Source organism: Oratosquilla oratoria, chromosome 20, assembly GCF_046742065.1.
Source record: "Oratosquilla oratoria isolate Oo_2021 chromosome 20, ASM4674206v1, whole genome shotgun sequence".
Classification (NCBI taxonomy): domain Eukaryota; kingdom Metazoa; phylum Arthropoda; class Malacostraca; order Stomatopoda; family Squillidae; genus Oratosquilla; species Oratosquilla oratoria.
Genome location: NC_134796.1, coordinates 38,866,291 through 38,883,790, shown reverse-complemented (window position 1 = coordinate 38,883,790; position 17,500 = coordinate 38,866,291). Strand labels below are relative to the sequence as shown.

Here is a 17,500-nt window from a genome sequence, read left to right as displayed (position 1 = left end):
GAGGAGGAGACCTACCTGTGCCCCTCCGAGACCGCCTACGTCAGGCCTCTTCGGGCGCAGAACACCGACGGCAAGTGGAGGATCATCGTCAACAACGTCGACGTCCACTACGAGACCCTGACGCAGACCACCCGTATCGAAGAGTGCCTGACTTCGGGAGAGGCCTGCCCCCTCGTGCCCCACTGCTACGAGTCCAAGTGTCTGCAGAAGTCGGCCTACCACCGCTTCCTCGTCTACGACGCCTACGACCAGTACTTCCCCTTCGCCATCGAGTCCTTCAAGCTCCCGGCCAGCTGCGCCTGTTTCCTTGGAGCCTACACCATTGATCACTAAGTCAAACCAACTAACCATGGAGGCCCAACTCACCAAGATCAACAGGGACCATCGATCTCGCATATCTCGCTCACAAGAAACCGAAACAAAGAACACCTGAAGACATCGACCAGACCAAGGAGACACCGGCGAGTCTTCGTCTTCAGCAGAAGAGAAGAGCCCGGCAGATCCTGGTGTGACGGTGGTACATGAAGAAAGCAGTTCTCTAGTCATCTCGCTTTAATAACATACAAATCTTGCAACTTGTTTTTCATATTATTTATTTTCATTAATTGTCACCAGCTCTGGTACTTGCGCGACTAAATAAAGCACTACAAAAACAAAATACACTTGTGTTATTTTCTATATAAAAATGACGTCGCCGCTGTAGATTTTCAAGCTGTGTCGTCGACTCCAAGGGAGGACCTACGACCACCAAGAGGAACTTTACTGTTACCAACCAAGGCTCCACTTATGGAGCAAACTGCCACACCTTCCCTTTCGTCCGACCAGAAGTGCAACCCCGAGGGACCGATACCTGGTTTCCGGAACAGACACAGAAACTCTATATCGCTCTTCCATTTCCTTTTGAAAGATCTCCACATTCTTTTTTTACACAAGGAGGTCAGTACTCCGGAATGTACCCTCCCATACCTTAATCTCTAACCGGCAATCTCAAAATCAACCTAGGCTTCTGTACATGCCCAGCATGGCAAAAGTCCTGTATTTCACGCACGCACACACACACATATCGACCAAATGTCACACATGAAATGCCTTGGTCTATCTGACATACACATCATTCTTAAACATTAACTAGTACACAGTAAACTAGACCTACAGCCAACACCCACCCAAAACTACATCAAATCACTCCAACCCAAAACAAACACACATTAGAAATATTACAAATGTACATAAGCAACCACATAACCAAATACACAGACCTGCGACAATTCCTAAACAGGCACACCATACATAATGCACTTACACAGGACATGAAATTAGCACCTCAAACAACGCTACTTGCATATACAGACTACACCATAATCAAACAAGACAAAACACATCACAAAGATGGGCTTATATCACTAATACAAAAAAGCTGTATCTTCCTACAGACACCACAACAGAAATAATCACAATGCAAACACAGGTAGAACAGTACCATATAATATCAGAAACACCAACTTCTAACCTCCAGATCAACATCCCAAGGCGATACACACCAACTCCAACATCTTGACGACCTAACAAACCAAATACTGGGAGATGATCTGGACACACGCCACTTAATATGGCTGGACACACATACAGCAGATCAAAGAGGAAACAAAATCTCTAGAACAACTCCTCAACATACAAGGTTCCAGCAAACACCTCATTAGGCAAACTCGCCGCAACACTAGCAACGTCCCCAGACATAAGAATGCGTTCACTTTCACTCCACACACAACATGGAAAACCATTCATGACCTCTTGATCACAACCCAATAAAGATCGCCATGGAACCTGATGAAAAAATAAAAACCACATGCAAGAAAATATTTACTAACTATAAGAAAACAGACTGGCTAAAAAAAGAAAAGAAAAAGAAAACTAAGAGAAACTTGTAAATTGGCAGAAAATTCTGACATATGGTCAATAGAATGTTACTACCTTTAGAAAAAAAAAAGAGAGAAAGTGTTGAAAAAAAAGGAAATGAAAACGACAAGTCAAAACCTTTCAGATTCTCCGTCGATTTCAACAGAGAATGTCTGCTGATTTCATACTACGTTAAGACGAGTTCCCATACTTGGCTATTTAAACAGGCCACGTGGCTACTAAGCTGCCTTTTGTGTTGCTTTCATCGAAGTTATTTACCCCACGAGAGAGGCAACATGTAATTGTATTCAGTGTGAATCCATCTTTACTTATTTCTTTTATACACTTCTCAGCATCGAGGCTCGTTTCTATTTCATTCTATTTCTTTTGTCGAAATACAATACGAAATTCGCCACGTAGTGTTTGCTAATATAGTGAAAATTAGTCTTCCTCATCAGATATTTTCTTCTCATAAACACAAACAATCCAATTGGATTACTAAAACTAATGTAGAAGTTAATATGTTTCAAATTACGACAATATATCATCTGTTTAAAGATAACAACTACCCCCAGTTTTAACAGAGATACCATCATTTGAGGACAGAACTTTCGTTGATTGTACAACGTTTTACTCATTCGGGATTTTTCAAGTACTTTTTTACCCTTTTTCTGTACTTGAAAAGACTCCGACGAGTACGAAGAGTTGTAAATCAATAAATCCTTCATCTTGAAATGATGTTTTCTCTTCCAGTATACAATTCACTCGTCCTTTTGAGCTGGTGGCGCAATAAGAAGCGTGCCGGTCTCGTATTTGTTCAATTGTGAGTTCAAATCCCACACTCCTCTCCGACTCTCAACAGTGACTGTTACTTGCTCCAACAGTCCAAAAACATAAGACTAAGGTGACGTCTTCGGATGTAGTTAGGCGCCTATTGGCGTATATATATATATATATATATATATATATATATATATATATATATATATATATATATATATTTATATTCACATGAATTTGTTATATGAGAATTGGAGAAATCCCTACGTACGGGGATAAAATATCCGCCAGCCATTTAGCAAGTTTGCTAGTGCAGGAGCCGCGGTTGGATATGATGGGCCTGAGGGGAATGTCTGATTTATGAATCAGACATTCCCCTCAGGCCCATCATATCCAACCGCGGCTCCTGCACTAGCAAACTTGCTAAATGGCTGGCGGATCTTTTATCCCCGTACGTTGGGAATTTCTCATATAAATATATATATATATATATATATATATATATATATATATGTATATATATATGTATATATGTATATATTATATAAATAGATAAATGATAAATAAATAAATAGATAAATAAATAAAATTGCCTCCTGAGAACCAGGACACGGGGATAATATTAATCAAAATATGCTCCACCCGCTTTCCTTACGATGCGGTGCCAAGGAGAAGGATCAAGTAGCCTTGTGGCACACAGAATCAAAGGGAGAGTACCATTCGATGTGGAATGGATTCAAGATAAATAGACAATAAACTAGTTTCCCTGTCTCAGTATCACCAATAACTATATCTATCGGAATCTAATTCTGCCCCTTCAATTCTGTTTTCATTATTTTCTCACTGTAATCCTTATAATTAGTCAGAGTGCAAATATGTATGAGAAAAATACATCTATATATAATAAATATTTATCTATACAGGAAATGCCAGAGCTGAACAAGGTGATATTGAAAGATTACTGGATAAGGGTGGATGTGACAATGATGACTAGAGAACTGCTTTCTTCACGTGATCGTTGATCAGGATCAGGTCATGACGGACACAGGGGCCGGCCGGGCCAAGGGATGTGAATCTGTCACCCTAGACAGAGTAGAGGTCCCAGGAGGAGGCAAAGAGCGAGAACACACCTCCTGGGATCCCCCTTCTTGAGTAAACATTGTTGTCGAGGAATCCTTCTGTAAAGGCATGGGGTCATCTGGTCGTTGATTGTGGTTCTTCTGAGGGCTTGATCCGCGCGACATGCCGACCACCTCTAGTGGTCGATGGTGTAAGCTCCAAGGAAACAGGCGCAGCTGGCCGGGAGCTGGAAGGACTCGACAGCAAAGGGGAAGTACTTGTCGTAGGCGTTGTAGACGAGGAAGCGGTGGTAGGCCGACTTCTGCAGACACTTGGACTCATAGCAGTGGGGCACGAGGGGACAGGCCTCTCCCGAAGTCAGGCACTCTTCGATACGGGTGGTCTGCGTCAGGGTCTCGTAGTGGGCGTCGACGTTGTTGACGATGATCCTCCACTTGCCGTCGGTGTTCTGCGCCCGAAGAGGCCTGACGTAGGCGGTCTCGGAGGGACATAGGTAGGTCTCCTCCTCGAGGGTCTCGGGTCTCTCGACAGAGAGGGCGGTGTTGAGCTCGGCCACGTCAGCGTAGAGGGAGAGGACCTTCTGGTAGTGGTATTCGGCTGCGTGTTTGATCTCGTAGGTCGGGTACTCTGAGTCCTCAAGGCACCACGGCTTGGTGGTATTGGCGGCGCAGGCGGGGACGGCAGGCTCTGCGGGGCGGGGCTTGTAGGCAGGGGCGGGGTGGTAGGCGGGGGCTGGTTGGTGGTACGTGGGTCGGTGGTAAGGGCTGGACGCTGTAGTCAGCGCCACAAGAGCCACGGAAATCTTGAACAGGTTTCATGGTTAATAAGACTACTGCATTGCAATACATACAAGACATATTCTATGATGATGAATGACAACCCCTTCAGTACACAGAAGTCCCAACCATAACCAGCCTTGAGTCTCATAAAACTAGGTATAAAAAAAAAAATAATAATAATAATGATAAGGCAAACTGGGAGAAAATGGAATTAGTCAATTGAAAAAAAGTATATATATACATATATATATATATATATATAATATATATATATATATATATATATATATATATATATATATATATATATATATATATATAAGGTGAAAGTCTTAGACTCTGCCTCGTTCAGGAGTACCGAGTCAGGAGAGTCACATCACACTTGAAAAACATATTCCATGAAAGGGCAAATAAGTCTCCTGTGCAGGATCAGCAGCTGAGTTGGAGTTAGGAATTTTTGAACAAAAAAAGACCAGAGAGCCAATTACCAATAGTCCCAAAGACATTTTCCCTAGTCCAGCTCTGGCACCGTCGAAGTCGAGGGAAGCTCTGCTTGAGTGTTGCAGCGAACGCTCCTATATATATATATAGATATATATACAGCGACACTGTACGTCAGGTGTTCGAGGCCACGACATTACGTCATTGTATAGGGAAAGACTAATTATCAACTCCTTTCAATACGGTAGCCTTTCTGGTCGATTTTGTTTTGGCTCTTTTTCAGACGATTTTGTTTATCTGATGGGGGAAAGACTCAGGACAATGCGAACATCTTGATCCCTTAAGGAGCCGTTTTGTCCCATCCTTGTCGCCTCAGTTGAATGAAAAAGTCTGGGATTAACCAGGACGAAACCTGCTGTAGAAGCCGTCCGTTAACTTGTGAAATTCGCTGAACGACATTGGCAAGTTGGGGTCTTGGTTGCTCCTTCTGAAACAACACGACTTGTGGTGGCTTATTATGTGTTAGATCGCTTGACCATTATTAAGAAGAAAGTGGGTTTGAGTCCATCCCAGTGGGCTTCCACCTGTAACGAATAAGTAAATAGATGAATCGAAAGACACATACATAAAGAATAAACAGAGAAACAACCAATCAAACAAACAAACAACTATACAAACAAACAAACAAGTTGATAAAGGCATAATTAGATAAATAAATGAATACATAAATGAATAGATAAATAAATATTCAAACAAACAAATAAACAAATAAATGGATAGATAATTAAATAAAATAGATAACCAAATAAATAGATAAATAAATAAATAAACAGATAAGTAAATAGATTAATGAATAAAAATAAATGAATAAGCTAAGAAACATAGAAATAAAACAACAAGTGAATAAATAAATAAATTAATAGATAAATAAATATATGAATAAAAAAATGCAGGTTTATCTTAGTTGCACAAAATCACCAGGGAGCGGCTACTATATACCATCTAGATGAACCATGACAGTGATTGGGTTAATCGAGATTAACATTAACCTTTTGACTGATAAACTTTTTCCTTTCAGTTAAATAAAACTGACCGGAGACATAAGAAGTAGACTCAACAAGTTGCGATGATAGATAGTCACATCGACATAGGAAAAAAAATCCCACCTTCCATTGCATTACTGAAGTCGGAGAAAGAGGAAGAGAGAGAGAGAGAGAGAGAGAGAGAGAGAGAGAGAGAGAGAGAGAGAGAGAGAGAGAGAGAGAGAGAGAGAGAGAGAGAGAGAGAGAGAGAGAGAATGAGAGAGTTAAAGTGAGAGTGAGAGTGAGTAAGCTTTTGGTCTATGGAGTGCGACCACAGAACCAAGACCTTCATCTCTGTGGTGGCTCAACCCACAGGGGCAGAAACAGTTTCTGGGTCACCTGTTTAACTCTACTGATCAAATCTCAATGCTTCGTGATCTTTTGGGCCTCCGACGAGAATTTCAACGGAGGCCTTTCGTAGTCTATATTGATCTCAAGAAAGCGTTTGACTTGGTGCAACGTGAGATGCTCTGGAATCTCCTGTGGAACTGTAGGATTCCTGCATGGGTTATTGACTTGATGTCTGACCTATACAGTCCAGAGAGTATTGTAAACCATGCAAGAGACGTGTCTAGCCTTTTACCTGTTGATTTAGGAGTGAGGTAAAGGTGTATCCTCGCCCCAAAACATAGAATGTATGGACTGGGTATTGGACAGAATTGTCGATCAATGTCATTGTGGATCATCCATTGGCAACACTAAGATCATTGACTTTGTCTTTGCTGATGATGCTGTACTTCACGCGTAGATATTGGAGGTCCTGGTTGCAGCCTTTGGGAGGATAGAACGTTTGAACCTCAGGTTTTCCGGACCAAGATCAAGGTCCAGTTGTTTCAGGGCCCAACATATGAACATACACTAGGCAGGCGGGATGTTTGACTTTAACCGGGATGCCAAAACCTTTTGTGTGTAATTCACCATGGTCTTGGATCACGTGTTGGACTAGTGACCGACGGCTATCATCTTCTAGGAAGAGACCTCATAGCTCATATAGGACTGATCTATGGGTAATGCTGTGACCTTACACTCACATCCACACCCACACCCACACCAACACCCACACCTACACCCACACCCACACCCACACCCACACCCACACCCACACCCGCACACACAACTCCACAACCACGAGAGTTGGAGTAACAACTCGCAGCGCAGCAATACTGAAATTATTTCAGTCCTGGGCGGGATTCGAACCCGAAACGCCGTAGTGGCGGGCGCGAGCGCTACCACTGTGTGTGTGTGTGTGTGTGCGTGCGTGTGTGTGTGTGTGTGTGTGTGTGTGTGTGTGTGTGTGTGTGTGTGTGTGTGTGTGTGTGTGTGTGTGTGTGTTCGAAGAGACGGAGTCCAAGAACAATATTGAGAATACTGGAAAACTGGATTCAGAGACTGTGTACTCTCGACGTCTCTCTGCCCCTTTAGTCTAGTGGCAGCAATAAGACTTTGTCCTTTAAGGAACAGGAAACCTGGCTTACTGGGCTCTGCTTTTGATCAACATATTTGAATAAACATTTTCAGGGCTCCAGTAAATCGTTTCGTCTCCAACTTTTACTAAATCAGAGATCCCATCAGATGGATGAAGGAGAGTTGAGAGACGTTCTACAAACACAACTAGTGTTAATGAAAACAAACCCATTGACTTAGTTTTGGTTGATGGACGAAGTTCAGTGATACAGTTTCACAGAAAGCTTTCTTGGCATTTTTGTACAATACAATATGATATATGCAAGGATAGTTGGAAAACGTAGTGACCACATCCCATGCAGGTCTACTAAACATTTGCAAACATCGGGCCATTAACTAAGGACAGTGTTCTGAGCGACTGTATTTGAGAACTTAACAGTAACTGTTCTCTCTTCGCTTTCCCCAAGACCATTTTTTTTCTATCTTTTTTAATACATGGTGGTCGAGCGGACAAAGGCATCGGTCTTTGAGGTAGAGAAGTTAGATGAATGGCTGTTCGAATCCAGCTAGAATCCCCTGTGGTCAACTCCCAACTTATATGTGATTATTACCAACAAAATTTAGATCGCTCCAAGTGTCTTTGTTTGTATATTTGTCCCCTTTTAAATGAACTAGTAACTTTAGAGAAGTCAGTCTGTTAAATGTAGTTTGAAAGGACATGTGCAAGGGTGTTAATTGAAGGTATTAGGAGGGGAACAGAGGGAGTAACTGGAAAAGAATATTTTGGGTTTAGGAAAAGAAGTGAGTAAAAAGGTAAGGATGTCTCTTCATGGATCTCGAGAGAACATATGACAGGAAGGCATTGTGGGGTGTGTCGCAGATGTATGGAATAAAAAGAAGACTGTCTCCTGCAACTCATCTACGTAACCTGAGCCATCACCATTCACTTGGACATCCCTATCTATATTGCTGAAATTTAGGTTTAACAGGATACATTACATCCATTTCTTTTTCTTTCAAATAATCATTGATCTCTAACCTAGTTGATATTATAGGTGTATTCAACATACAAACTAATTTTTCTTTGATCCTCTGTTTTTTCCTTTGATGTTATTTGCTTAATTTTCTGTGTGTTCGTTTCAGTAAAATCTCCTTTTCCTGTTCCATCCACTGGTCTTTTTTTTATATAAACACGCTTGTTTGTTTAATGTTTTCTCTTTTTTACCTCTTTACCACGCCCTAGCGCGAGTATAATAAAATATTTCATGTCTCTCATCGCCCCTGCGTGAATGTTATAATGTTGTGCATATGTTAAATATGTTTATATATGTAATGTATTATGTATTATGTGTTATGAAAACCTGTGGTGTACATGTACCCCACAAGCATGCTTGTGCGTAAAGTGCAAAGTTTATGCATTGTAGAGTTGTGTGGTAGTTGATCTGACTCAATGGTCGGGAATGCCAGAAAGGGTCACCACAATTAGGTCGCGTCTGGTCATGGCGTCGGGTCAGTTCCTTGTATATATACTGCCTGCCCCGAGCGGGCAGACCAGTCAGATAGTCAGTTCTCTGTACTCAACTTGTTACGCGTCACTTGGCCTTTGCGGTCGGTCCCTAATTGAAGACTACGCCATGTCTTCCTCTGACACTCGTATCTGCACTAGAATAAAGAATACAACGAAACTGCGCATCATTCTCCCTATGTCACCTAGTCTCAGGTAACCTACCCATATGTTACAAGCCCATGTGTAGTGATGAAACGAAAGAAGGGTGAGGGAGAGGAGTGGTGATAAAGCACATATTCGGTTCGACGTTCCAAACGTCCTAGTGATTACGTAAATGCCCAATGAGAACTCAAACATCTAGAGTGTCCACGTGCAAAGCTACCTGTCGCCCGAATAAACGCGTAGATAGTGGCATCATCAACGAAAGTGATAAAGGGAGATGCACGGACTCTCTCGAGAAAGAAGAAAATATATCGTCGATTCTGACACCCTTAGCTTGATTCGATTCTTCAAGATATTTTTTCACGACTTTTGAAATGATGAACTACAACAACACCCCCGGCCTGATTCGAATATTGAATATGTTTCTTCACGACTTCTGCAATGCTGATCCTACGTCTTCACAACTTCAAGAATACTGATCCTACATCTTCTCGACTTTCTGAAATACTTATCCCACATCTTCACAACTTCTGAAATGCTGATCGTACGTCCTCACGACTTCATAAAAGCTGATCGTACGTCTTCATGACTTCTGAGGGGCAACGTCCCGGCTTAAAAATGTGTGGCGGCATTTGAATGGTGATAGTTAACTTTGTTGGTATTAATGAATATGCTAAGTAAACCATGATAATATCATGTTACATTTGAATATTTGAAGTTGTGTTACATATCTTTAAGGTAGATGTAGTAACAAATGTTGTTTCTTGATAATTCCTGTTTTTCATCCTCCCTCTGACTTTGAAAGAATACAAGGCATAACATTTCTGTCATTTCCTTTTTGGTACATGGTAAGGATTTCCTACCAGGTATATAAGATAGGCGTACCATACCATAGGGAAATCTTACTCCTCTCATGCAAATAACCATAAAATTGTCTTTATCTGTCAGATGATACAAGAGAAAGAGAAGGAAAACATGGAATGTAACACATGGTGAATGTGAAATCTGAAAAAGAATTTTATTTTTGTCAAATGAATATTAGGTCTTGGTTACGAGAATAACATTTTCAGGATATTTCATGATGTTGAGCAAATGTAGATACTAGTTTCTTTTTTATATCAGAAGTTCTCCCAAGTTGAATAAAGCCATCTGGCATCAACCAGAACAAATGATCTAAACGTGCTAAATATATATAACCCAGTTCCAAAATAAATTGAAAGTCGTTTCTGAATCTAAGACGTTTAATAACCTAGAGAATGTGTGAACAACTGATATACATCATAACAAGTTGCCATAGTCGTCGGCTGATTATGTGATGGCTGCGAGATGACTGGAGAACTGCTTTCTTCGCGAGATGTCAACGTGAGATGAGGGCGAATGTGGGTTGGGAGGAGGAGAAAATACGGGACTGTGACAAGGAAGCCAAAAACACTCCAAGAAAGGGTGTGGCAATGGCGCCATCGTCCGAGTCCCTGGTAAAACGTCAACAAGTAACAAATGACCCGTGGTGCCTCAGAAGGAGTTCGACTGGTGATGCGAGAATCGGCTCCTGACTGGAGGAGGCTTAGAGCTGGAACTCATCGATAAAACAGGCGCAGCTGGTAGGGAGCTTGAAGGTGCGGATCTCGAAGGGGAAGTACTTGTCGTAGTGGTTGTAGACGAGGAAGCGGTGGTAGGCGGACTTCTGCAGGCACTTGGTCTCGTAGCAATGGGGCACGAGGGGGCAGGCCTCTCCCGAAGTGGTGCACTCCTCGACGCGGGTCGTCTGCGTGAAGTCCTGGTAGTTGACCTTGATGTTGTTGACGATGATCTTCCAGCCACAGTCACTCAGCACCCGCAAGGGTCTGATGTAGGCAGTCTCGGAGGGACACAGGTACGTCTCCTCCTCGAGGGTCTCGGGTCTCTCGACGGAGAGAGCGGTGTCGAGATCCGTCACGTCGGCATAAAGGCTGACGACCTTGGCGTAGTGGTGGTTGAAGGCCACCTGGATTTCACTGGCCGGGTACTTTTCGTCCTCGAGGCACCAGGTGGCGTTAGACCCTTGTGCGCAAGAGGGAAAATGGTCTGGGTAATTAGGGTTGCAATGTGCTGGTGAAGAGGCTGGGTGGGTCGCGGGGGCGCTGTTGCCATAGTCGAGGGCCACGAAGGAAGACGGAAGATATTGTCCTTCCACTACGGCGGAGAGGATAGCGGCCAGGAGCAGCAGCAGCAGTAGCAGCGGGGTCTGCAATCAATCAAGGTATTTAATATATGAGGAGCTAAAGACAGAATTCCATAAATACCTGAGCTCAACACCCAAACTCCCTACCCCTGTCCTCCACACTAAAGCAAAAGAGAAAAACGGACGCTTCAGGTAGGAGTTGAAGTGGTTCCTTCCCCTGTACCTTAAAGAGACTTTTCGTATGAGAAAAGGCGACGTCCCTGCCATTTCCCTCGTTTCCCTTGTTTACCTTGGTCGCAGGTGTCATAATGATGGTGGTGGTTCTTAGGCTGTCGGCAGGGGGAGTCGTTGGAACTGTGTTTGTCCCCTCCTTCTCTCAGCTCTTTTATATTTGATGACATTCACTTCTCGCAGCTGTTACCTAGTGTTCAGTAATTAAGGTGACAGGCTTAGAAGTAGAACGATAGGAGTGGGAGGAAGAGAAGGGTGGAAGAAAATGACGAGAGGGATGAGAAGGATGGAGAGTAGAGTAAGAAGAAAAGGGTTAAAAAGGAAGAAAAGGAAGATGAGGATGACAATGTGAAGGAAGTGGAAGACGAAGCAATCATATAGATAACTTGTCTGCCCATAACTGGAATATGCTGTTTCCTCATGATCGCTAATACTCATTAAAGTCACCGATTGGTCAGTTTGCCACAGAACTCATACTAAATGTATGAAACAAAAAACACTCAGAACATCTTAACTTATTCTCCTAAACAAAGTATACATATACATATACATACAAATATGTATATATATATATATATATATATATATATATATATATACATATATATACATACATATATATATAATACATATATATATATATATATATTTATATATATATATATATATATATATATATATATACATATATGTATACGCAAGCAATCACATCACCGCAATACAAAAATGCAAAATAACCACAGAAGAAAGGAAACTTGTAGAGTAAGTATTTACTGCTTACAAGTTTCCCTTCGCCTGTGGTTATTTTGCATATATACATATGTATATATATATTTGCATATATGTATACATATATATATTTGTATATATACTGTATATATATATATATATATATATATATATATGTGTGTGTGTGTGTGTGTGTGTGTGTGTGTGTGTGTGTGTGTGTGTGTGTGTGTGTTTGTGCATATATACATGCATATGTATGTGTGAATATATATACACATACATTTGCCTATATAGAAGTAATCCTTTGAATGTGCTAACCTGGTAAGGGAAACAAATAGGACTTAAATGGATGTATAGCGACAGTATACTCCGACATACATTTTTATTCGGGAAACAATAATTGAACCAAAACAGGTATAGTAACAGGCTTCTTTCTCAGAGCATTTCGCTTATGTAGTGAAGATTTTTTGGAGGATGAACTAAATCATATCACAGAAACTTTCAACAAACTAAAATATACAAAAGCTCTCGTGTGTAAATTGAGAAAAAAACTAAAGAAATAAGTATGAGAAGCAAAGATAATAATAAATGCAACAAAGATGCCCGATATATCACAGCTCCAAACTCCAATATTAATTCACATCTAGAAAACTTTCTCTTAAAAGCAGACATTATGATAGCTAGAACATCAGGTAGCAAAGTGGGACATTTGGTCACACGTAGTGATAATAACCCAACTAATGAAAACAGTATTGTATATAAGATACTATGTAAAAGCTGCCTATCATCATATTTTGGAGAAACAGGTCGTGGACTAGATAAAAGGTTATACGAACACAAAAACTATGAAAAAAATTACATATTTTCTAGTTCTATTATAAGGCATATAGATAAGTATGACCACCTTTCAGACTGGAACAATACAATTGTAATAAATAAAGGTTCAACAAAAATATTAAGAAAGACAATAGAAACAGCTTATATTAACATCAACAATAACATTAATCATAGAGAAGGTTTTATAAGCTTAGCAAAAGGCACAGCTTTAGTAATAGTTAAAGAAAATAGATATACAAATGTTATGAGTGTGGCAACAACCTCTCCTAAGCGTCCCAAGGGATGACCTGTCTATGTATAAAATATCCATGTTGTACTTCATTGTTAGCTTTGTGATCAAGACCCAGTGGGTCGAAACGTTAAAGCATTAAAATTCTCCTATTATTCCTTGTCTTCTTCCTCAACCTTCAGTTATATATATATATATATATATATATATATATATATATATATATATATATATATATATATATATATATATATATATATGTATATATTAATTCATATGTGTATATGTATATATATATGTATATACATACATATATATATATACATATATATATATATATATATATATATATATAAATATATATATATGCGTGTATATGGGCCTGCTAGTGAGAAGGGCGTAGAGGAAAGGGAGGCTTTTTTGTTGGATTTAAATGAATGTATAGAGGGATTAGGGAGAAATGTCTATGTAATGGGAGACCTTAATGCTAGGGTAGGAAATGAACCAATAGATGGAATGATTGGGAAGTATGGAGTTCCAGGATAAAGTCGTAGTGGAGAGTTAATGGTGGAGATGTGTCTCGAAAGAGAGTTGATGATAGCAAATACAGTGTTTAGGAAGAAAGTCAAGCATAAATACACATAGGAGAGAGTGGTGGATGGAAGAGTGGTAGATATAGCGTTAATGGACTATATAGTAGTAACCAGGAGTATAATTGGAAGAGTTAAGGGTGTAGATGTTCTAAGGGGAGAGAGTGGGGGAATATCAGATCAATTTTTGGTGAAAAGTAAGTTGAGAGTGGAGAATAGGTGGAGAAAGAGTAAAAGGGCAGAAGGTAGGGAGGTACTTAGAGTGAACTGCTTAAATGAGAAGGAGAAGGAGTATAAGAAGAAGCTGAGAGAGGAGTGGGAAGGAGTAAAGGATAGAGAAGAACTAGGAGTGGAAGAGGAATGGGGATGGTTCAATGGGGGAGTCATAAGGTGTGCAAAGATGGTGTGTGGAACAAGGAGGACGGGAGGAAATAGAAGGAAGGGTAGTGAGTGGTGGGATGAGGAAGCAAAGAAGGGTGTAAAAGAGAAGAAGCAGGCTATATATATATATATATATATATATATATATATATATATATATATATATATACATATATATATACGAGAGAAATTCGCTAGTAACAGCGACATCAATCCGATAATTTTATGACAGTCGCATGCAGGATTCGAACCCACTGCTATCAGCCACTCGTAAGATTACCTTCACAGAGCCTTAGCCCACTACACCAGCAGACACTTAAAAGCCTTGAAACCTGGAATCGAACTGATTCCCGAGGATAGGAAAGATCACTATTTTGCGACCCCAATTCCTGTTTTATAGAAGGCCCATGTGCACCAGTTGGCAAGGGGTAAAGATCGGAACAAATCCCTTTCACGCTTTTCGCCATTGTAACTATGAGAGAAATTCGCTTGTAACAGCGACATGAATCCGACAATTTTATGACAGTCGCATGCAGGATTCAAACACACTGCTATCGGCCACTCGTAAGATTACCTTCACAGAGCCTTAGCCCACTACACCAACAGACACTTATGTGTCTGTTGGTATAGTACAAAGATTGTAAACTAGTTGTACATAGTATCGTCAGTATTTTGAATAAAGAGATCACTCATGATATTGACTTATAATATTCTAACTATTCTTATGGAAGATAGCTATTCTTTAACCCATTCAACTCCGATGACAAGATGTCTTGTCATTTGGTCAAATAAAACAAAAAAATCATAAAACACCAAAATGTTTGATCAAACACCAGAAAAATATGACGTCAATCCTCGCTTCGCTGCGAGCAACGCGAGGATTGACGTCATATTTTTCTGGTGTTTGATCAAACATTTTGGTGTTTTATAATTTTTTGTTTTATTTGACCAAATGACAAGACATCTTGTCATCGGAGTTGAATGGGTTAAATAATAGTATCAGCCGTTAACACTGAGCACGGAAGTGTTCATCTCTAGTGTGCGTAAGGGACTCATACCGCGGTGAAAACTAAATGTTCTGATAGGTGCATTATGACGAGAATACTACCAGCCGTTGGCACTGAGCACGGAAATGTTTATTCCAAGTGTGCCCAAGAGAACCATACCACGGCGAGCTCAGTGGTGTTTAGTAACAAATGTTGTCTCTTGATAATTTCTGTTTTTCATACTCTCTCTGATTGAAAAGAATACAAGGCATAACATTTGTGTTATTTCCCTTTTGGCGCATGGCAAGGATTTCCTATCAAGTACACGAGATAGGCGTACCATATCATAGGGAAATCATACTCTCCTCATGTAAATAACCATAAAATTGTCTTTATCTGTCAACTGAAACAAGATAAAGAGAAGAAAAACATGAAGAGTAACACATGGTGATTATGAAATCTTTAAAAGAAACGGGAATTTTTATCAAATGAAAATTCGGCACTGGTTACGAGAATAACATTTACAGGATTTTATGATGTTGAGCAAATGTAGATATTACTTTCTTTTTTATACCAGAAGTTCTTTCAAGTTGAATAAAGCCACCTGGCATCAACCAGAACATATGATCTAAACGTGCTAAATATAACCAAGGTCCAAGATAAATTAAAAGTCGTTTCTGAATCTAAGACCTTTAATAACCAAGAAAACGTGTGAACAACTGATATAGATCATAACAAGTTGCCATAGTCGTCGGCTGATTATGTGATGGCTGCGAGATGACTGGAGAACTGCTTTCTTCACGAGGTGTCAACGTGAGATGAGGGTGAATGTGGTTTAGGAGGAGGAAAAAATACGGGACTGTGACAAGGAAGCCAAAAACACCCCCAAGAAAGGGTGTGGCAATGGCGCCATCGTCCGAGTCCCTGGTGAAACGTCAACAAGTAACAAGTGACCCGTGGTGCCTCAGAAGGAGTTCGACTGGTGATGCGATAATCGGCTCCTGACTGGAGGAGGCTTAGAGCTGGAACTCATCGATGAAACAGGCGCAGCTGGTAGGGAGCTTGAAGGTGCGGATCTCGAAGGGGAAGTACTTGTCGTACTGGTTGTAAACGAGGAAGCGGTGGTAGGCGGACTTCTGCAGGCACTTGGTCTCGTAGCAGTGGGGCACGAGGGGGCAGGCCTCGCCCAAAGTGGTGCACTCCTCGACGCGGGTCGTCTGCGTGAAGTCCTGGTAGTTGACCTTGATGTTGTTGACGATGATCTTCCAGCCACAGTCATTCAGCACCCGCAAGGGTCTGATGTAGGCGGTCTCGGAAGGACACAGGTACGTCTCCTCCTCGAGGGTCTCGGGTCTCTCGACGGAGAGAGCGGTGTTGAGATCGGCCACGTCGGCATAAAGGCTGACGACCTTGGCGTAGTGGTGGTTGAAGGCCGCCTGGATTTCGCTGGCCGGGTACTCCTCGTCCTCGAGGCACCAGGTGGCGTTAGACCCTTGTGCGCAAGTGGGAGCAGTATGTGGATGATTAGGGCTGCAATGTGCTGGTGAAGAGGCTGGGATGGTCGCGGGGGCGCTGTTGCCGTAGTCGAGGGCCACGAAGGAAGACGGAAGATATTGTCCTTCCACTACGGCGGACAGGACAGCAGCCAGGAGCAGAAGCAGCGGGGTCTGCAATCAATCAAGGCACTTAATATATGAGGAGCTAAAGACAGAATTCCATAAATACCTGAGCTCAACACCCAAACTTCCCACTCCGTCCTCCACACTAAAGCAGAAAAGAAGGATGGACGGTTCAGGTAGGAATCCAAGTGCTTCCTTCCCCAGTACCTTAAAAAGACTTTTCGTATGAGAAAAGGCGACGTCCCTGTCGCTTCCCTCGTTTCCCTTGTTTACCTTGGGCGCAGGTGTCATAATGATGGTGGTGGTTCTTAGGCTGTCGGCAGGGGGAGTCGATGGAACTGTGTTTGTCCCCTCCTTCTCTCAGCTCTTTTATACTTGACAACATTCACTCCTCGCAGCTGTTATCTAGTGTTCAGTACTTAAGGTAACAGGCTTAGAAGTAGAACGATAGGAGTGGGAGGAAGAGAAGGGTGGAAGAAGATGACGAGAAGGATGGGAAGGATGGAGAGTAGAGTGGGAAGAAAAGGGTTAAAGAGGAAGAAGAGAAGGGTTAAAGAGGAAGAAGAGGAAGATAAGGATGATAATGTGAAGGAAGTGGAAGACGAA

At 41.4% G+C, this 17,500-nt stretch overlaps 4 protein-coding genes across 4 annotated transcripts in view; 1 reads left to right on the top strand and 3 right to left on the bottom strand.

The window, feature by feature from the left end:
- The window catches only part of LOC143036262 (neurotrophin 1-like), a 1,642-nt gene extending 1,309 nt beyond the window's left edge, over positions 1–333 (top strand). Inside the window, exon 2 of the mRNA XM_076203510.1 lies at positions 1–333. This exon is cut by the window's left edge and continues 291 nt beyond it. Within this exon, the coding sequence (XP_076059625.1) occupies positions 1–333 (333 nt within the window).
- A 3,598-nt stretch (positions 334–3,931) lies between these two features.
- Positions 3,932–5,173, bottom strand: LOC143036261 (neurotrophin 1-like). The gene is made up of 2 exons (XM_076203509.1): positions 5,150–5,173; positions 3,932–4,558 (listed from the first exon to the last, which is right to left on the bottom strand). The coding sequence occupies exons 1-2, from the start codon at positions 5,171–5,173 to the stop codon at positions 3,932–3,934; spliced, it is 651 nt and encodes a 216-aa protein (XP_076059624.1).
- Positions 5,174–10,695: 5,522 nt separating this feature from the next.
- On the bottom strand, positions 10,696–16,188 carry LOC143036260 (neurotrophin 1-like). Its single transcript, XM_076203508.1, has 4 exons — positions 16,131–16,188; positions 15,836–15,879; positions 15,637–15,678; positions 10,696–11,355 (listed from the first exon to the last, which is right to left on the bottom strand). The coding sequence occupies exons 1-4, from the start codon at positions 16,186–16,188 to the stop codon at positions 10,696–10,698; spliced, it is 804 nt and encodes a 267-aa protein (XP_076059623.1).
- Positions 16,189–16,291: 103 nt separating this feature from the next.
- LOC143036259 (neurotrophin 1-like) lies at positions 16,292–17,185 on the bottom strand. Its single transcript, XM_076203506.1, has 2 exons — positions 17,168–17,185; positions 16,292–16,942 (listed from the first exon to the last, which is right to left on the bottom strand). Exons 1-2 carry the CDS (start codon positions 17,183–17,185, stop codon positions 16,292–16,294), a joined length of 669 nt encoding a protein of 222 aa, XP_076059621.1.
- Between the last annotated feature and the right edge of the window lie 315 nt (positions 17,186–17,500).

Excerpts from the sequence above, each read along its gene's own strand:
- LOC143036261 (XM_076203509.1), bottom strand. The coding sequence starts at position 5,173 with ATGTCGTGGCCTCGAACACCTGAC. Across the intron at positions 4,559-5,149 it reads CGTGGCCTCGAACACCTGAC|ATTTCCGTGGCTCTTGTGGC; the intron begins GTACAGTGTCGC and ends AACCTGTTCAAG.
- LOC143036260 (XM_076203508.1), bottom strand. The coding sequence starts at position 16,188 with ATGGCGCCATTGCCACACCCTTTCTTGGGGGTGTTTTTGGCTTCCTTG. Across the intron at positions 15,679-15,835 it reads CTTCTGGTATAAAAAAGAAA|TTGACAGATAAAGACAATTT; the intron begins GTAATATCTACA and ends ATCTTGTTTCAG. Across the intron at positions 11,356-15,636 it reads TGGTTATTTACATGAGGAGA|ACCCCGCTGCTACTGCTGCT; the intron begins GTATGATTTCCC and ends GATTGATTGCAG.